Below are 21,699 nucleotides of genomic sequence, written 5' to 3'. Positions count from 1 at the left end.
GAATATGATTAATATCTGTACACAGAGGTGACAGAAATGGAATACAATACAAAGAAAGAAGCATTTAGGAAGAGTACTGACCTGGGCTTTGGGTTATTCTGTGGGGATCAATCCCAGGGCTGATCCCCACAGGGGAACTTGTGCTAAGAGGAACTTTCCTCTCAAGAAAAGAACTATCTTTCCTCTCTTTGACTAAGAACTATCTCAGCCTAATTGTTAAAAGTACTATGAGGAGCACTTAACACTTTTAAATTTACCTTATTTCCATTTAGGTGGCCGCATGTCTCGTTGACCCAGCGCCACAAATTAGCTAGAAAAACAAAGCAAAGATAAGATCTTCATATTGCTTCCTATTTCTAATTCAATATCACTGAGTACTATGTCATTTCCATATTATCTTTATACATAACCCTCTGTAAGTTTTTCAGAGAGACTTCTTGAGAGTGAAAACGTTCAAAAGAAAATCAACATTTTAAATACTATTAAGACATCTTACCCATCCTGCTCCATCAAAAACTTTCTGATCCATACAAAGCCAAATATGATATATTAATGTCCCATCCATTAAATACCTTTGGGCACATTTAAGGGTATCAGAGCTGCTGCTAGGATGACAGACACTCTCAGACCCTTAGCAATTAGTCTTTGACTACAAGGGTCTAGGCTGGGCATTGTGGGAAAAGGAGACAACGTGGGTCTAGGAGACTGACTTTCCAGTGAACCAGCTCAAATATACGTACAACAAAAGTCAAGTGCATGTTGGAAGGCTGCGGCAGACCCCACTGAGTTCCAGCAGACCCGAAATCTTTTCCCACTATACTCTGTTGCTTCTCAGAAGAGAAGAATAGATTCTGTGGTATATATAAATTATGTTCTTGTCAACTTTTTAAAATAGAGATGATAAAATTTAAAAAGTCAAATCCATGAGTTAAAAAAGAAAAACTATGAAATTATATTATGCAAAGATAAAATTTTATTCCACCTATGCTTGAATTCATGGGTTGTCAGTTCTCCGTAAGAAGATAATCAAGTCATAATCATAGTTAATGGCACCTAAGATGTGGTCTTGCCCAGTTTTTTTTTTTTTTTTAACTTCTCTGAGCCTCAGTTTCCTTATGATGAAACCAGGGAAATAACAGTGCCTACTTCCTAGTGCTGTTGGGGAGATTTAGTTAGTACATGTAAAATACATACTGCAGTGTCAGTTATTGCTGTCATCATCATCATCATCATCATCATTCCATTATTATAAAATTACATAAAAATAAAGGTACCCCAAATAAAAGAAAAATTGCAACTCTTTTTTTTGTAGACAATTACAAATGGTGCCAAAATATTTGTGCACAAAGATAATAATCATAACTACTATGACAATCTTTCTCCTAGGATATTATTTGTGCTTACTTATACATAAATAAGCACGATGGATTTTATTTGTTTTGCCAGAGAACAATGAATTAGGTATAAAGGGTGTTTGATCTTAGTTTAAGCACAACCACCTCAAGGCACTTACTTTAAGCAGATTGCTGGATGTAGTCAATAGGCAACATACACATCTTGCAAAGGATATATCAATTTTTAAGATTCATTTTCTAAATCCCGCATAGACACCATACCTGTTAGTGCTTTCCCTTTTTTCCTGTAGTAAACACCAGTGATGACAGCAGCGACTACTGCCACAGATACGAAGAGAAGCAGGATGATCAAACTGGGCAAGAAAATCTGGGGCTCTGTATCAGAAAAATATTGAAAAATGGTATTAAAGGTGATTTCATTTTCATCTCTAAGCTCAAAAACAAAACCCTTTACATCAGGGCCTAGAATCAAGGATGCTGGTATGGAATAAGAGAAATATGAAGGCCCCGTCCCTGATTGCAGGTTTGTCATGGAGCATTCTTGTTCCAAAGAGCGGAGTCACCAATGTGGCCCGGTCCCACTGTCCAATGTCACTCCAGTGAGGCCAGTCCAGGACCATCATAAAATGCTTCTACTTCAGAACAACTCAAATCCTGTTTACCAGGCCATTCAGCTCCATCTTTGCTCACCTATGGACACTTCAGTCTCTCCAAGGGACCAGCCTACTAGGCAAAAGGAAGCCCCTTATCATACCTCTTTCCAAATAACCACATGGCACCAGAGTTGTCATTTTTTTTTAAAATATATATTTTATTGATTTTTCACAGAGAGGAAGGGAGAGGGATAGAGAGTTAGAAACATCGATGAGAGAGAAACATGGATCAGCTGCCTCTTGCACACCCCCTACTGGGGATGTGCCCGCAACCAAGGTACATGCCCTTGACCGGAATAGAACCAGGGACCCTTCAGTCCGCAGGCCGATGCTCTATCCACTGAGTCAAACTGGTCTTGGCCAGAGTTGTCATTTTTATTCCTTTGGTTATTTTTAGTATTATCTTCAAAAAATGGTCTTTTAAAAATGCTGGTCTGACTGGGTAGCTCCATATCCAGAACCTTAATGCTGGCATCTTCAATCACCAACTTCTGTCTCCCCAAATGTCAAGTCTAAACTCTCAATTTTCTTAGTCAAAGTTCATTAACCCTGTTCTTCTGTGGCCCAGTCCTCTTGCCTCATTAGAAAGGTCTTCTTTACACGTATGCCATCTTATGTGCTGTGATATCTGGACCCACCTCCAACTGTCTCACTCACCTGCAAAACCAGCAGCCACTATTAACTGTCACTTTCTATTACTCTTTGACACTATACTCAAGATTAACTTGATCTATAAATGATAGCTATAATCTAACAAGTTGCTAACTCTGATTGGTAACCAAAACTGTGACCACCACCAGCCTGCTGTATTTGGGCATTTAAAAAAATTATATATATAATTGATTTTTTACAGAGAGGAAAGGAGAGGGATAGAGAGCTAGAAATATCAATGAGAGAGAAGCATCGATCATCTGCCTCCTGCATACCCTCTACTGGGGATATGCCCACAACCAAGGCACATGCCCCTGACTGGAATCAAACCTGGGACCTTTCAGTCCACAGGCCAACACTCTATCCACTGAGCCAAACCAGTTAGGGCATATTTGGGCATTTTAATTTATGTTTTCAGCTCAGTTTTCTTTTCTTGTTTTTATATATATAAATACATTATTAGTTCTCCATTCCAGAGTAAAATATTATCACGTAAACAACATATCTAGAATAAAAATACTGACAAAAATGAACTACTAACCTAACCATGGATGGGATGAGATGGAAAGGGAGAGATGAGCCTTCTGGATATGGCAGGTAATCTGGGGGAAATTTATAAGAGCTGACTAGATTGGGGCACATCTAGTTTTAAGCATAGCATTTGGGGAGGGGAATAGAAGAGGGTATAGGGGGATAAATGGTGATAGAAGGATACTTGACTTGGGATAGAGAACACACAATAATACATTGTACAGATGATGTATTGTGGAATTGTGCACCTTAAACCTGTGTAATTTTGTTAACCAGTGTCACCCCAATAAATTCAATAAAAAGGAAAAAAAATAAACATACCATTGGGTAGTTCTGTAAACGTCAGAGAATAACTACAGACCACGTCTGATTTATCGGTCCCATGCTGTGCTTCCGTCTGTCCAAGACTGGTACAGCTGTGGGGGCAAAGGGAGTTAAATGCTTCCATTTTATATTCTTGTTTTAAAAAAATATATACAAAAGGCTCTAATCCACTAGACTGCTAGCTCCTTCAGGAGAGGAATCCAGGTCTTTCTGGACATTTGGATCCCCAGTGCCTGTCCACACATCATGCAGGAAGACAAATGAATGAGCAAAAGTGAATGCTGCCAGTGTTTTCTAAGAACTACCCTCAGAGTAACAGTAGATTGATGTCTGTAGTACAGAAGATTCTAATGCTTCAATTGCCAGGGGATAAACTTAAAAAAAAAATGTCCTCATTGGTTTTAGAGAGAGTGGGAGAGAGAGAAAGAGAGAGATAAAAAGGTTGATGAGAGAGAGACATCAATTGACTGCCTCCTGCACACTCCCTTCGGAGGATGGAGCCTAAAAACTGGGCATATGCCTGACTGGGAATCAAACCAGTACCCTCTTGGCACATGGACTGATGCTCAACCACTGAGCCACACTGGTTGGACACTAAGTGATAAACTTTTTTTTTTAAAGTGATAAACTTTTGATAAATGCTCTTTAGAAGTTCAAAACACAGCCATAACCGGTTTGGTTCAGTGGATACAGCGTCAGCCTGTGGACTGAAAGGTCCTAGGTTCAATTCCGGTCAAGGGCATGTACCTTGGTTGCAGGCACATCCCCAGTAGGAGGTTTGCAGGAAGCAGCTGATCGATGTTTCTCTCTCATCGATGTTTCTGGCTCTCTATTTCTCTCCCTTTCTCTCTGTAAAAAAATCAATAAAATATATTTTAAAAAATAATAGAAACATTAAAAAAAAAAAGTTCTAAACACTGAAAACCTTCTCAACATAAAACTTGGATAAATGGATTAGAAAATAAATATTCAATGAGAATTCATATATTGGGAACTGAAAGAATCATTATGCAACGAAAGGACCCAGGTTCCACTATATATATACTAACATAAGTGTGAAGTAGTATACATGAGGTGATTCATTCAAAACAATTAATTACTGCACAAGATTGAAAAACAACCTAAATGACTATCACTAGGAAACTTACCAACTCAGTTATGGCACATCATCTCTACAATGAAGTATTACATATCTATAAAAAGCCATGAAGATCTAAGTGAACTAATATGGAATGAGCTTCCTTCAAGATATATTATGTGAGAAAAATCTCATGGTGTTTACAGTATACGAACATTTACGTAAACAGGAGGCTTCTTTATGCATATACACACATCTCTGGACAATAAAGCAGTGGTGTTGGGAGAAGTGTGTGTATATGGGAGGTCGTGAGTGAATGGTAACAAGTGTCATCAATCATTTTCAACTACATAAGGTCAGAAAAGGAGGCTGAAACGCTAAGTCGAAGACTGAGCTGAACTGAATCTACAAAGTAAGGCTTGTGTCTGCCACACCAGGTTGAAGGCTGGTTGGACGGGTTTATGTTGCCCACACTGAACTGACAGGCTTTTCCCATTCTGAATGTGCCTTCGAGGGGAAGCCTCACCAAACTCAAACACTGTGTCCAACCAGTGGAGGTTGAGTTGCTTAAAATCTGCACACTGCCTGGGCTTCTTCGTGGTCACTTACTTGGTCCAGGGTTTGCATTTTTCTGTGGAAGAAAAGGCGTCGGAGAAATAGCCTACAAGGCAGGGCTCGCACACCGTGTCTTTGTTGAGCTGCACTGTCAAAAAAACAAAAGGACAAACAGAAAAAACAAAGCCAAACAAGGACACTTAGATATCAGCCAGGATGGCGGTCCCTCTGTCTCACACCTCCCCACCCATCTCTGCCCTCCCTGCCTGTGGCTCACTGCTTCAGCCCCCACAGGCTTTAGAGGGCCCTCCAGGCCAGCCGTAGGTTCAGGGTTATTATTTTCAAGATAACCCTGTGTCAGGCCACTAATGCCAGTATCTGAGTTAGGTCCTGACCCTTTGCTGTTGAGAACCACTGTCCTGGTCACTAATACTCTGTTTCCTAGCCGGGGAGCCTGCTGTCTACTTGCTTTAACCAAGCACCTGCCTGATCTCCCCTTTCAGCCTTTGGACTTATATTAACCTTGATCCACAGAGAGTGGCAGTCCTCTTACTGCTTGTAAGGACAAGTTCTTGACCTGACTTCTCTGACCAGCTTAATCTCACCAGTTCAAGCATGGGAGTGACAAGTTTTTTTAAACACACACACACACACACACACACACACAAAAAAAAAAAAAAAAAAAAAAAAAAAAACGCACACAACTCCTACAGTTCTCTTTCTATGAAACCAAGGGCTGGTAGCAAACTTTTTTTTTTTTTTATAAAAGACCTTATGGCAAATATCTTTTGCAGGCCTTCTGGCCTCTGCTACAAATACTTATAGCATGAAAGCATTCATAGGCAATATGTTAAAAAAAAAAAAAAAAAAAAAAGGGATGTGGGATGTGGCTGGGTTCCAATAAGACTATTTACACAAACACAAGTGATGTGATGGATTTGGACCCCTGCCTTAAGCCACAGCACTGAAAGCAGGAATTGATCCTGCTTAGTAAGCTTTCTTCAGCACTCTCATATTCCACGCAAATTCTATTATTAAAATAGGAAGTGTCTCAGATTTCCTATGTCTATTAGCTGCTGACATGTGTAGACCTTTGGGAATTCCAATAAAGAACATTGACTACCGTGTGGTATCATGATCACGCAATTGACTTGCGCCAAAACCACAAAATACTCTTGAAATTAGTAGCACCTCTGTGATTACTTTGATGAATAAAACACTAAAATAAGAAATTACATGTTCTTTTTCCAGGGTCAAGTGGGAAGTATCTTCTTGATTTCTGCAACTGCCTCAATAAATAGGATACCTCCCCCACTTAATCTATTTGATTTGCCTGAAAATGATATTAACAAAAGCCCAGTTAACATCTAGTTAACTCATATGAATTTGAACAGCTTTTAAAAAGGTAAACATACTCTAGAAGAGCAACCCTTAAAAAACAAAGAGACTTCTTAAGGGGCTACAAGGCAGCAGAGCTTAAAGTTCATTGATTTCCCTACACTGGGCTTCCACATCTGTTCCTTGTAACTGACCTGCCTGGGGCATCCTGCAGGTTCCCTGTCCCTGTAAGAAGGCACACTCTTACCCAGTCCAAGTCTTAGGACGGTGCCAAACCTCTGAGTTGCCAAATGGAGCAACAAGTGGAAATACTGGTGAAGGCAGAGCCCCTGCATTCAGTCTCTCAGTACTGTCCCTCCCTATCTAAGGACAAAAGTGTGACAATAGAAACAAGGTAACTCAATGTTAAAATATGTACACAGATAATAATTTAATAAAAAAAAAAAGAAAAAAAAAAAAAAGAAACAAGGTAACTGGGACCAGGTGGACTTGTTCTCAATTCAAATACCATGGACCCTTGAACAATGTGGAGTTTAGGGGTCTTGATCCCCCTGTGCAGTCAAAAATCTACATATAACTTTTACTCCCCCAAAACTTAACTACTAACAGCCTACTGTTGACTAGGAGCTTTACTGATAACATACACAATTTACATGTATTTTGTAGGTTATATGTATTATATACTCTATTCTTATAATAAGCTAGAGAAAATAAAATGTTGTGAAGAAAATAAAAATCATAAACACTGTACTGTATTGATCAATACTGTAAGTTTTAAAATCTGCATATAAGCAGACCTGTGCAGTTCAAACCTGTGTTGTTCAAGGGTCAACTGTACAGTGCAAGGTAGGGCAGGAGGCAAATTTTCATTCACCCATGTCATCTCCCCTGTCCTCCATCTATTGCCAAAGAATGACCCACTCCCTAGCTGGGACCGGTTTGGCTCAGTGGATAGAGCGTCGACCTGCGGATTGAAGGGTCCCGAGTTCGATTCTGGTCAAGGGAATGTACCTTGGTTGCGGGCATATCCCCAGGGGGGGGGAGGGGTGTGTGTGCAAGAGGCAGCTGGTCAATGTTTCTCTCATCAACGTTTCTAACTCTCTGTCTCTCTCAATTCCTCTCTGTGTAAAATCAATAAGATATATTAAAAAAAAAAAAAAAAAAAAAAAGAATGACCCACTCCAATAGGAGCAAGGCGGAGAGAACAGCGGTCAGGAATAAAGCGGAAAAGGGGACAGCAGGTGACAAACTTGCAGAAAGGCTCTGGGCCTTGTCTAGCTGAGAATCAGAATTCAGAAGGGAGCCAGCTGTCACAGGGAGATTCATTTTAAAAACTGAAAAATCAAGTCAACTTGGGGATGATCACTTTGTAAGTTATATTAATGTCTGGTCACTGTTGTACACCTGAAACTAATGTAATGTTGTATGTCGACTGTAATTGAAAAAAAAAAACTTATTTTTTTTAAAAAGCAGTCTTTTTTAAGAGAAAGCTTGTCTGGTTTACTTGATATATTTGATACTCAGGATTGACTGTACCAGTTAGATTCTCTGACGGACACTTTCCTCATTATAAACTGAACTGAATAATATTTTAATTCTCTTAACCGTGTCCAAGTATTCTGAGTTTAAAAAAATGTTTCCAAGGGAAAGATTAATGGGTATAAATACTAGTAAGTTGTTATGTCTTAAAGAAACTGCTTTGGTATACTTCCTAGAAGTCAGGATGTAAGTGACGCTAAGAAACACTTTTCTGACTCAAAAGATTATTTCTAGTTATTTACTTTCAACAAAACTGAAGGACACAGTTGAGTTCTTAACTGAGCAATCGTTAAGCACAACTTTGATATCACATCACTGTGGGATCTGGAACATGTCACTCAGAAAGTACTGATGGGATTGAGGACACTCTTGTCACGGGAGTCCTTCCTTAGCTATTTATGCGAACAAGTTTCTCAGCACTTAGTGGAAACAGAATTGATCTTGAATTCTGTTGCATTTTAGCAGTAAATTTTATTTAACCCGGAAGATATGAACTAATTGGAAAAAAAACTCCAATAGTTCTGAAGTTTGTAAAGACTTTACTTTTCAAATAATATAGCAAAATATAATATATTCATTCTTGACCTATTGTGTAATAACTGCAGTAACAATTTGGTCCAGAAGAAGTGTTTTTAACCCCTAGAACCCCGAATCACAAGAAAAAATTTAAAGTTAAGATTCAAATAGGTGCATAATTTTGGATACGAAAGAGTATGAAAGGTGATTAGCAAAAACCCTCCAAGCACAAAAATACATTAGGATGAAATTCTGCAGGGAAGGTGAAATGAATACAAATCAAAGGAGGGGAAGAAACTATATCTTTCCCACAGGTGAGGCGATGAGTGCATTGTAAAACAGATTACGGTGTTGATACTCCACTGAAAAATTTATAATGTGTTACTATTGCTAACTTTCCCTGGAAGCGAAATCCTTAGCAACTCTTTAAATTTGTAATAAAAATGTTGAGCTATCAAGTTAAAAATATGCTAGGGGGTGCATGATTTTCTTCAAAACTCTGCTAATCGGATGCACAAATTTGTGGGGGTTTTTGTGTGTTTGTTTTTGTTTTTTTTTAAAACAGTTGGAGGACCCCTGCATTATCGGGTTCTGTCCTAAGCGGGGAGCATAAAGCTTCGCAGATGGAGGAGCCCTGAGAGCAGCAGGTGGGCCAGGCGCTCAAAGGTCCTTGTTAGAACCAAACCTGAGGCTCCTCTCTCTGGGGACCCTCAAGCTCCTCCAGCGCCACCTGGCTCCCCGGAGCGTGCATGACGCAGGGAAGCCGTCTCAGAACCTGCTTTGGCCTCCAAGTTGATTGCAAGGCTTGGTGAGAGCGGGTGACGCGGGAAGCAAACCCCGTACCCGGGTGCCGGGCTCCGAAGCCGGGCGCGCACTCGGCGTTGCGGCGGCAGCAGTCGCAGTCCTCGCTCCAGTGGTAGCCGGCCGTGCAGGCGCAGCGCCGCGGGGCCGTCCTGTTCCCGGGCTCCACCGCCACCAGGGCCTTGCCTGCAGGCGAGAGAGGCAGGGCAGTGAGGCAGTTCGAGGATGCATGGGTGAGGGTGCACCCCAAGCCAGCCCCCCCACCCATCCCAATTCCCCCAATGCAGTGCCAGGCCTCCTCCGGGACATGGAGGCTTTCAGGAGCACTGGAGTCCCTCAGCTTCCTGTGCTGGCGCTGAAACATCCCAGTGGGGGTTTCACTCTTAATAATTAAATTACTATTTTTAAAAGTAAAAATTCGTGTTAGTAGGAAAACTAAGGGCTGGAAGCTGGAAGTTTATGATCACTGATTTCTAATGCGAAATAGACTTCATAATCTCTCAATTTTTAGTAAATTCAAATGTGATAAATAGCCTTCACCCCAATGACCCAACAGGACCTAAAAGAATGGGGTTCCTGGAGACCGGGTTCCTCCCGAGATCCTGCAGGGCCACAATGATTCAGAGTCCGAAGACTGGGGTCACTGTGCGATTAGCTAAGTGGACGAGTAGAGAGGTGGGACGTGAAGACATTCTTGGAAACTCGTCTCTCCCATAATAATAATAAGTTTGTCTTTCCTCACACTTCACAGCAGAGTGCCCTCCTGTTACCCCGATCTCCTGGGCCTCCAGTCTTTGTGCGAGGTGACTGATCCTCAGTGGTTAATGAGGATCAACCTCACACACAGTTGATCCTCATTAGCCACTGATTCAGATCTGCAGTTTTACCTGCTCGTTAAAATGTCATCGTAGCACTGGGAAGGGGGGGGGGGGGATTTCAGCCCCTGGGTACCTGCTAGGTGAGGGTGAATAAGGTAACACGTTCTGCCTTCGTATTTCAGCTCTTATACTGGAAACGTGTTCTTTTAGAGTCCTTTTTGGGGGGGCATTTTTGTGTTTTTCATTGGTGATTTCACTGTTTAAAATGGTCTCCAAGAGCTAAGGCGCTGTAGTGCTTCTAAGCCTGAGGAGGCTGCATTGTGACTTATGGACAAAATATTTGTTAGAAAACCTTGGTTCAGACATGAGCGCTCTTGGTTGTGAGTTTAATGTTAACGAGTCAAAATATTTCTTACACAGTGTCCTTAAACAGAAACACACATAAAACAAGGTTATATGTTGATCAGTTGACAAAAATGCTGTGACCAGAGGCTCACGGGAACCTGTATTCTCCTGGGAACGGCAGTTCAGTATTTGCTAGTTCAGTGTTTGTGGTGATTGTATAGAACATAAATGCACTGAATGGTGAGAATCAACTGCACAAAAACACAACACAGCACAGTAACATTACTTAAAACAGCCCTCCCACCCTGTAGGACACATCTCACCAGATCGTCCAAACAGCCCTTGTGCTATGTAGTCCTGAACACTTCTCGGAGTTTGTTATGGACTGATGTTTGTGTCCCCTCAAAATTCCTATATTGAACTCTTAGCCCTCAGTGTGAAGGCATTAGGAGGTGGGGCCTTCGGAAGGTGATTAAGTCATGAGGGTGGAGCCCTCAAGAAGGATTGGTGCCCTCAATCAGAAAGACAACAGAGAGCTTGCTTCCTCTCTCTGCTCTCAGCCATGTGAGGGCCCAACAAGGACACTGCTGTCTTGAAACCTCACCAAGAAGCCAGCCATACTGGCACCCTGATCTCAGACTTCCAGCGTCCAAATGTAACTGGAAGATGTAAATGTTTGTTGTTTAAGCCACTCAGTCTGTGGATTTCTGCTATAACAGCCTGAACTAGAACAGAGTCCCATGGGGGAAAGAAACAGACAGGAAACGGAGAAACCTGGTCCCTCCTTAACTGTCTAAGTGGCAGCCAGCAATGGGGGGAGGGAAGGGACACATTTCTTATCCCCATTCCTGGGCCCAAGCACGGTGAACCTGGGGAAATCTCCATTTCCTTCCAGGCCCACGCTCTGAGGCCCAGGCCAGCTCAGGGGCACCAAGGCCAGTGTGTATAAACATGCGCACGATGCCTGGAACACACACGGACACTGTCGCGTCCTTGAAAAATTCTAATTCCAATATCCCACTCAAATGCAAGTGAATGTAAGCCTGGCACATCCTTGAATATCTTAATGAAACAGGCTTTGCACTTTAATCAGTTTTGGCCGTAGACAGATGATTTTTCATTTCCAAGAGACAGCAATGAGTCAAGGTCATTACTAAGTCGTGGGAAAGAAAAGAGACTTGATCAGATGCTTCTGCTCAGTGGAGTTTCCATGTTATCTTCTCCAAACAAAACCTGCCAGCTGTCTCTAAAACATTAGGAAAATTATGGTTTTGAAAAATATTTATTTCCTAGTTCTTTCCACTGGGAAAGAGAAAAACCTACACGTAAGAATCAATCCAGAACCAATGACCCTCCATAGCACCCAGGTCAAGATCTCTAGATAAGATGTGCCCTAACCAGTTTGGCTTAGTGGATAGAGCATTGGCATGTGGACTCAAGGGTCCCAGGTTTGATTCCGGTCAAGGGCATGTACCTTGGTTGCGGGCACATATCCAGTGGGGAGTGTGCAGGAGGCAGCTGATCAATGTTTCTCTCTCATCGATGTTTCTACCTCTCCCTTTCTCTCTGTAAAAAATAAATTAAAAAATACATATGTTTTTTAAAAAGATGTTCTGCAGAAAGTGATCAGGAATTCCTGGAGAAATGACTGGCTCCAAGTACAGGGCTGGAGGTGTCCCAATGTGAGCCAGGAGGCAAGGGAGCTCTTCAAGATACCTGGGGTTGTATCAAAGGTGAGGCCACCTGGGGGTGGGAAGAGCTGAGCACCAGGAAAACTAATGACGGCAGCAGACTGAGACATCCTAGATATGTCTAAATTCATGAATTCACAATATTCATGCAAATCCTTTGGAGAAAGCTGGATGATCAAGTCACTGTTTTGAAGAGTGATAAAGTTGCAGCATTCATTCCGCCTTTCCTATACATAGTGTACTTCAGAGTAATGAATCATTGATGAGGAGAACTTCCCTTTACAAAGCAAGCCAGCTGAGAAATGAAGGAATGATAGAACTGGATCGTTGCCTAATGAAAATGGACCGAGGCCGTGATTGTCAATAGCTGCTAATGTCACATACAGAGAGAAAAGCAGCTGTTATGTGGTTCCTGACATAACTACATTTTACCAACTACAAAGGAGTTTTGCCAAAAACAAAACAACAAATCAGAATCTGAGCAGCCTTCTAGATCTCACAACCACTTTATAAGAAATGTATGTGATACCTTAATCAATAAAGAAATTAATTGTGGGGGGGAAAAAAGAAATGTAGGAGACGGAAGAAAAGGCTAAACAGCACCAAGATAATGCAACCAGCAGCAGCCAGGCTGTGGGAACCACAGGACCGACCACAGGGTTTCTTCCAGGTAAACTGCATGGGGAAGGGAAGAAGAGGAAGGAAAGGAACCTGTAGGTTGAGACTTAAGAGGCATGTTTTGATCTCGATTCCTGAAAATAAACTATAATTTTTAAAAATTTGAGGGGAAATACACACACACACACACACACACACACACCACAGCAGCCTAATAAAGAGATCAAACTGTCAAGATAATAGGACATTTATCATTTAGGAAGAAGACTCCAGAGTCGGAAGACCTGACTTGGAGTCCTGCTTTGCATTGGATAACCTTGAAGTCATTTGACCTCTATTAGTCTCAATTTTCTTCATCTTTAAAATGGGATCATTGTGCTTACCTCACAGGGGTTTTTGTGAGAATTAAATAACACAACACTCATGGAAACACTGGGGAAATATTTTGTCAACTCTAAGATGTGTTCCATGATTAAACTGCAACACAGAGTCCAGAACCAAAGTTCTCAGAGAGGAATTTTAACACGGCGCTGCTGGGAGCTGAAGCCCATCCTGCTTTGGCCGGACTCCTTCCTCTGTCCCCCAGAGACGCAGCACCGCTGGATCTGAAAACGCCATTATCCCCACTTCCTGCTGGCATGACGAGCTCACCTGTATCGCAGACTTTATGCAGCAAGCATTTGTCTTCTTCATTCCAGGTGTCCAAGTATTCATCCCTGCCGCAGGGCAGACAGACACTTTCCGAGGTAGTAGTGCATTTGGCAGACATGTACGTTCCTTAAATTAGAAGGGGGAAATACTCTCATCAGAAAGATCCCAAAAAGAAAACAGCAAAAATGCACCAATTTACTGGACCATTTACATGGCCACAGTCCCCGGAAGTCCCCCAGAGACAGTGTAATTCAGGAGACAGGGCCGCATCTCCCAGGGATGCTTCTCGGGCTCCCGGCTGGCTGAAATAGCCTCTATGGGCTGCTGGGCCTGTGGTCCCGGCGTCTTTTAGTTCTTCCATGGGAAAGATCATCCTTTCCACCCCGAACCTCTGCTGAGTAAGGTAAAGAACAAGGGTTTCCAAACTGGGGGCTGTAGAACTGGAGAGCTTCCCTGGGGGCTAAGCATGAGGGGTTTCATTTCATCCCTCCCCTCCTATCTTCAGAATGTTCCCTGTCGATCTGGACACATCACACACACACACACACACACACACACACACACACACACACACACTGGATCTTGGTTCTGCACATCCAAGAAATATTTGTAGCTGAGCTATCTACGCAAGCATGTCAAACTCGTGGCCGTCGGGCACATGTCCCAGCCGCGAGTTTGACATACTTGAGGGTCTTGTTTACTACCTTTTCCTCAGAGAGATGCTCTCCTCCCCAGAGCAATGAGTGCATGGGACCCCTTGGACTTGGGAGTTCGCTGGGGCTACAGAGATGTGTGGCCACATTCTGGCAGAACAAGTTTGGGGCAGACGTTGTCACCAGCCCACCTTCTGCTCCTCGGCAGGCATGTGTGTGGGGAGGTGTAACGGTGTAGGCAATGTCGGCAGCAACAATTCCGGTACGGCTCCCCCTCCCCAGTTCTTTAATGTGACAGTACTTTTCAATAAGAGGCGAATTTCTTATTTTGAGAGTTTGAATCACAAAGTGCTAAAACATGCTTTTAGATGCCTTCTTTTATTCCCAAGAAATAGTGTTTTGGAAAATAGCATTTCAGCGTGAATGAAGTAGCAGCTTATGAAATTGCTTTTCATTTTTAAGTGATTTTATCTTCTAAAAGAAAGTTTTTTTTATCTCCCGAGTGACAGACATTACCACCTGCCATTACCATAAAAAGTGCATCCAATTTCTTTTTTCATCTGGCAGATAGAAATCATTCCTTAGATTAAAAAACAAACAAACAAACAAAAAAAAACAAACAAAAAAAAAACACTTTACTCCTGAAGGACAGTGAAAGGAAGCTCAGAAGTACAGACCTGGCTCACATTTGTTGCAGCACCGTCCAAAACGCTCATAGTGCCTCTCGCTGGCACACGGAGGGGTGATCTGAAAAGTCACCTGAAAGAAAATGACACCAGGCAGAGGTTAAGCACAAGTTCTTCCTGAATAAAGCAAATAAACAAACAAACAAAAAAATGAATAATCAAATTACATTTTGGAAAAACATAAGAAAACACCACAAGCCATCCTGAGACTGCTCAATGTAATGTTATTAACCCCTCCCAAAAGCCACTTTCCTATTCTAGCCCATTTCCCCCAAAAAATATATACAACAAACAGATCCTGGCATGAAAATCCACTTAAACATGTAAGAGTATTTTGGTTATGCTCATGGCAATATGAGAAATTAAAGGAAAACTGATAAACTGGATGCAGAAGTGTGAACACTGCATTAGACAAGCCACATAGGAAATTGGCCCCAGTCTGTGGGTCACATGATGGATGACATGCTCAGTCAGCTTTGATCATAAACTATAGGAGGACACAAGGAGGTCCCTTAGCAGGTACAGATGGGCAGAAGCAGACTTAGAGTTGTTCGCATGGGAAATAACAAAACAGTTAATTAATAATACAAGATAAACTGTTTCATGTGCTCACAATATACCTACTCTTGACCACCCTTGTGTATTACACAAGGGGATCTCAAATTTGGTCTTATAAGCTACCTCTGATTTCTTTTTCTTTTAAAATATATATATATATATATATATATATATATATATATATATATATATATTATTGATTTTTTACAGAGAGGAAGGGAGAGAGATAAAGAGAAAGATCAATGAGAGTCATCCATCAGCTGCCTTTTGCACGCCCCCTACTGGGGATGTGCCTGCAACCAAGGCACATGCCCTTGACCAGAATGGAACCTGGGACCCTTCAGTCCACAGGCTGACTTCTATCCACTGAGTCAAACCGGTTTCTGCTACCTCTGATTTCTAAAAGATGTTTAACTCTGCATACCTTTTAAAATGTTAAACATGCAGAGAATATTAAAAGTGGGACACCAAGCTGTGATAGGAGCTCTATGGGCTGGGAGCGGGGAGGCCTGACCGCCTGCTGGCTGAGGGACCCTGACGAACTGCTTTTTTGGGTCTCTGCTTCCTCTCTGTTTGATCTAGTACAAAGGCTAATTTCCAAATCTGCCCTGTAAGTAAAACAAACCAAAAGCCAAGTCCCGTACATTCACTCAGATTCTTATCAATGTGCCACATAAAAACTCTTTTCAGCTTACTTGGTGTCAGAAAAAGAGCACGCGCTGACAGGCCTTCATGTGGAAACTAATAGTGAAACTGGACAGCTGAAGAGACACCAAAGGATGCCCTGGGACCCAAAGTTACACACTTGCCCACCAGGAGCTTACACCCTGGGTGTGCTCTGATGGAAGCCCAGGGTCCCCGCGCCCGTGAGGCCTGACAAGTGAGCTCGCCTTGCAGGATAAATAATAGTTGGGCAGATGGGGGAAAGGGAACTGGCAGGCGGTGGTAGGGACAGAGGGAAGGAAGACTTAAGAGATTATGAATAGTTCAAACAGAGGCACTGAGGTCTGAAACGGCATATGGGGTGGAGCGGGGTGGGGTGGCGTGGGGTGAACGTCAGCGGACTTGGGGGGAGATGAGTACAATGACACAGGGAACTTCCTCTGTACATGAATGGAAGGTGTAGAAATCACATAGTTTAGAAGCTACACATCCTCAAAATGCCTCCGTTATGGAAGGAACTTCCATAGAGAGAGCACCCGCGAACCCCAAGCCGGCTGAGTGACCTCACGCTGGCCCTGCAAAGGGCTTACAGGAGGGAAGACGGGTCCAGGATGCTTACTTTGAGGTCAATGAGAAAGTCAAACATGTTCCTGGAGCCACGTCTGCCAAAAAGCTTGTATCCAGACTTGCTGCCTTAGGCCTGGCTCACATGCCTGTGGACACTGGGTAACATGAACTAGATGCTCCCCACGCTTTCACCACATGACAGGGGCTCAAGGACCAAACATCAGCCCGGTGGGAAGTAGGAAGAATAACGAACCAGAAATCACAGCACCACTCCTTCCTGGTTTCTTTTCTCTTTGCTTTTAGAGGAACCTGTTTCTCTGTGGGCTGTTGTGCCCCTTCTGTGTCTAGCACAGTCACGCACGCGCAGGGGAGGGGAGGAGGAGAGGGGAAGGAGGTCGGCGCACATTGGTGGGGTCCGATGCCTGTGAACCCTGCTCCAGTGCTGATGACAGCGGCAAAGAGATAACGCTGTGGTTGGGCTGTGTTTCAGATGAGAAAGGTTATCAATGGCGTCTGACCCACAAGAGAGCTGCAGCAGTCTCTGTAAGATAAGCGCACATGCTGCGTAACATACGCAGAAAGGTTCTTTTTCGGGGAATTCGGTACAGGGCTACGCCGAAGCAGTGGTGCAGGCACACAGGTGCTAGCCGTGTCCTGGGCTCCAGATTCTGGTTCCTGCTGAGCACGTGGACAATCTCGTTACATGCCTAGGAGTGTGGCTGTGATTCACTCAAACCGTCTAACCCAGGCTTTCACCTCCCGGCAAAAATGGGGAAGTCACTGATTCCAGAGGTGACCAGAGGTCCCAGTTCCTAACCAGATTGTCACAGATTACTCCTTAGGATTCATTTCTGTCTCCTAAGCTTACTGAGGCTTTACCTAGACAAGTCTTCTTTTTCTAAATCGGAGATACAATTCCTATACCATGCAACTCAGTCTTTAAAAGGGTACAGCTTGCCGAAACCGGTTTGGCTCAGCAGTAGACCGGTTCGGTCTGCAAACTGAAAGGTCCCAGGTTCGATTCCGGTCAAGAGCATGTACGTTGGTTGCGGGCACATTCCCGGTAGGGGGTGTGCAAGAGGCAGCTGGTCGATGTTTCTCTTTCATCGACGTTTCTAGCTCTCTATCTCTCTCCCTTCCTCGCTGTAAAAAATCAATAAAATATATTTAAATAAATAAATAAATAGGTACAGCTTGCCCTCGCCAGTGTGGCTCAGTGGATAGAACATCAGCCCACAGACTGAACGGTCTCCGGTTCAATTCCCGTCAAGGGCACATGCTCTATTCCCCACTCTGATTGAGACCTGTGCAGGAGATAACCGATCAATGTGTCCCTCTCACATCGATGTGTGTGTCTCTAAATCAATGCAAAGAAATATCCTTGGGTGAGAATTAATAACAGCAAAAAAGGGGGGCACAGCTCAGCAGTGGTCATGCAATGGCTGCTGCTATTGAATTCCAGAGCATTTTCCTTACCCCCAAACTGACAGGTCTGCTAGACAGACCTACAGGATTACTGGTCTTTTAAGGAGCAGCAGCATTTTTGCTCCTGGGAAAATCGGCTGTGGGAGGCAGAAAATCACAGTGTTAACCTAATCTAAGGTACAGCTGCAACAGAGCCTGACTTTGTTCTCCGGGGTCATTCTCTACTTTGCAGTACACCTTCAGCTTTCAAAACGGCAATGAATATACCACTTACAACAGTCATACACAGGGATATATTTAAGGGAGCATGGCTTGGGGATAAAGAGAACGTGGGAAATTCTCTCAAGGTGCCTGCACATCCAGGAGGCTGTGCCCTCGTGGTCCTCTCTCCTACTGGGTCCTGACTGTCTGCTTCCAGCATTATGCACCCTCTCCCCCCCGAACACACACACACAGCAGAGCCTGCTCTAGAGGAACCCTCTGTTAGAGGAGGAGCAGCTCCCCAGGTCTCGCCCAGCATGCAAAGCCCACCCGCTCCTGGGCTCACCCAGATCCTGTGCAGAAGCTCCTGGGACAGGCTCCCCACGTTGCTGTCTGCACCACAGTCCTGTGTGTGTGACTACCAGGAAATCCAGTCAGACTTCCTGGCCTGTCTTTGCTGGCCCCCCGGGGACCTGTCGCTCAATACTGTAGCCCAGACCGGCTCTGTCGTCTGACTCCCAGATTCCAAGTGTCTTAGTCCCACCTGCTTGGCTCGGCTTCCTGTTAGCCTGTGCTGGATCTCATTCATGCCCGTCTCCCTGACAGGCCTGCCGCATGTATCCCCCTAACGCAGTGGTTCTCAATCTTCCTAATGCCTCGACCCTTTAATACAGTTCCTCATGTTGTGGTGACCCCCAACCATAAACCATAAGGTTATTTTCGTTGCTACTTCATAACTGTAATTTTTCTACTGTTATGAATCATAATGTAAATATCTGTGTTTTCTGATGGTCTCAGGTGACCCCTGTGAAAGGGGTCGCGACCCACAGGTTGAGAACCGCTGTCAGGGGTCGCCTGAGACCATCAGAAGACACAGGTATTTACATTTACGATTCATATCAGTAGCAAAATTACAGCTATGAAGTAGCAACGAAAATAACTTTATGGTTGGGGGTCATCACAACATGAGGAACTATTTTAAAGGGTCTTGGCATTAGGAAGGTTGAGAACCACTGCCCTAAAGGCATTTTTGTATGTGAAAGAATGAATGTTCTTCAGCCCCTCCCAGTCTGGCCCCTCGTTTCCCTGAGGAATTCTGGTTCATTATCTACCATCCCACCAGCAGCTGGGGAGAGCCCCCAGGCTGCCCAAGTCCCTCCTGGGCCTCGGGCCCTTCCCTTCCAATGGCTCAGAATTTGGACCCAGCTCCATCCTCCAAGACCAAGCTCCCAATGGCTGTGATGTGGTGGCTCTCACAATTGGCAGCAATTCCAGCAAGGCAGGCATTGATAAAAACATGCTCCTGCTTGGGCGGTACAGAAATAGTCTCTGGGGGAGCAGCGGGGTTCACCACAAGTCTGCAGTTCTCAGGAAACGGTGTGATCCTGTCAGCCACTGACCCTCTCGTGCAGCAGCCAGAAGTCAATCTAGATTTGTTTCTAGTTCACCTTTAAAAGTGAACTGTTTCCTTCTAAAACAACAGAGCTTTTGAACCATAGTTGTTTTCATTAAGCAAATAAAGCAAAACCGCTTTAAAATTGTTTATTTGCTGAAGAAAGGATACAGTCACATAACACACAATGTAAAAGCTTCCACAGGCTCTGGGGGAGTCTCCCTCCCCGGCAGGCCACTCCACAGGCAACCAGTGTCGCCATTTCTCGGGCACCTTCCTCCGGGTAGAAAGAAGACGTGATCTGGGACCCATTGGGGGAACTACTGTGGATAGCAGCTGCCTTGGAGGCCAGCTGGAGTCAGGTCTGTTTGCAGTGCTTGTGTCTGGGAATATCATGCAATCTATGATACTTAGAAGTCTTCTAAAAAAAGAAAAGAAAAAAAAAAGCCATGGGTTGACAGGGTCCGAATACAGTTCTGAATCAATAAACTACAAAAATATTTGGGGGCACACAGACTGGTGTTTATTTTAACAAAGAGCTGACAAACTCTTCTGGAACAAGCATGTCCATAGTCTGTGCAAGACTTTGGGAAGCAGGAAGAAGCTCACAGATCATTAATCAAAATTCTCTTCATAGCCTGGCTGGTGTGGCTCAATGGTTGAGCATGGACCTAGGAACCAGAAGGTCAAGGTTTGATTCTGGGTCAGGGACATGCCTGGGTTGTGGGCTCGATCCCCAGTAGGGGGCATGGAGGAGGCAGCTGATCAATGATTCTTTCTCATCATTGATGTTTCTATCAATCTCTCCCTCTCCTTTCCTCTCTGAAATCAATAAAAATATATCTTTTTAAAAAAATCTCTTCATAAAGAGACATGGATTTATTTCCTGATGCAGAGCTGAGGGCTTTTCTCATTTTGAAAAACCCTGCTCAGAAGAAACCTAGCTCAGAGCTACAGAGAATCGGGGTCTGTTTTTAGGATCCTGCAGGGCAGGTGGACTGAAATACTTCTTTTTCCTGCTGTTCGTCCATCCGATTGTGGTGAAAGTCATCATGGAGATAAAGTTGCTTTCCCGCTCTATTAAAAATCCTCGCTGATGTGTAACCAAGCAGAAGAAGCGTGGCCCCTTCGGTCAAACTGAGGGGAAATGAAACCAACCCGGGAGAGCAAATGTGGGATTTTTCATAGATTTTATTTTGTAAAATATCATCCATGACTGTAGTTGAGAATTGGGCTATAATGTAAGCAAAGATGGTGTCAAATTTCTGAATGCCAGAGTAGAACTGAAAGATGTGGTTTTCGTGAAGAGAGAAACTACTATAATAAATTCGAAGTAACACCTTAATAGTCCTGCTGCCCTTGAAACAAAATGTCCTAATGGAAGTCACCCTTGGAACTGCTCCTGCCCAAAAGAGAATGTGAGTACATTTCTAGTGACTGTGTCCCCAGAGACCCAAGGCAGCTTCTTTCCTTGGCTGGTCCCACACCAGACAGCTTTCTCTCTGAAGCTGTTCGTTCTCAGCAAATAAAACTGAACTAGGTACGTCACAGTAACTACAAAGAAAGCTGTCCTTTGTTATCTGTTGCTTTGAATGTCTCTATTCTGAGCTGGTTAGCGGGCAGGCCAGAGATCTGAGTTTCTCCCTCACCAACATTTCAGCTGAGTCAAAACGCTGACCCTTTCTTTAGCTTGAGATGTTGACGGGGGCCTTCTCGGTTTTGCCCCTTTCTTAGTGCCTTTTCCCCAGGGGCTTCCAGATGTCCTTGTCTATCTGCTCTGGCTTTCTATTTTTGTATCTGCTTTAATGGAAAGGAAGCATCCCACCATCGTGCTTCTCAGTTAAAAGTTTGTACCTGGAAGTAGAGATCATCGGAGAGTCATTGGTGGTTCAGAAATCAGACAAGACAGGTTTCTACAGAAAAATGAAATGCTAACTACAATGAAGGCTAGCGTGCCAGAATGTGGGAATTGGGTGGAGCGGAGGTAGGGGCCGGGAGAATGTGGGCTGAGGAGCGGAGGGTGGTACCCAGAGTGCTGATGGAGAGAGAGGAAGGAGCGTGGCCAGGTGGCCCCACCGGTGAGGGCAGG

General features: G+C 43.7%; 1 protein-coding gene across 1 annotated transcript in view; it reads right to left on the bottom strand.

Moving 5' to 3' along the window:
• Positions 1-21,699, bottom strand: part of TNFRSF11A (TNF receptor superfamily member 11a) — a 53,722-nt gene that overhangs the window by 17,859 nt on the left and 14,164 nt on the right. Inside the window, 7 exon segments of the mRNA XM_084888308.1 lie at positions 258-310; positions 1,617-1,730; positions 3,512-3,606; positions 5,202-5,295; positions 9,384-9,527; positions 13,465-13,590; positions 14,795-14,876. Coding sequence (XP_084744434.1) covers positions 258-310; positions 1,617-1,730; positions 3,512-3,606; positions 5,202-5,295; positions 9,384-9,527; positions 13,465-13,590; positions 14,795-14,876 — 708 coding nt within the window.

Source organism: Pipistrellus hanaki, assembly GCF_964339955.1.
Source record: "Pipistrellus hanaki genome assembly, chromosome: 6".
NCBI lineage: Eukaryota > Metazoa > Chordata > Mammalia > Chiroptera > Vespertilionidae > Pipistrellus > Pipistrellus hanaki.
The sequence above is the reverse complement of the archived record's forward strand: the minus strand, read 5'-3'. Positions and strand labels throughout refer to the sequence as shown.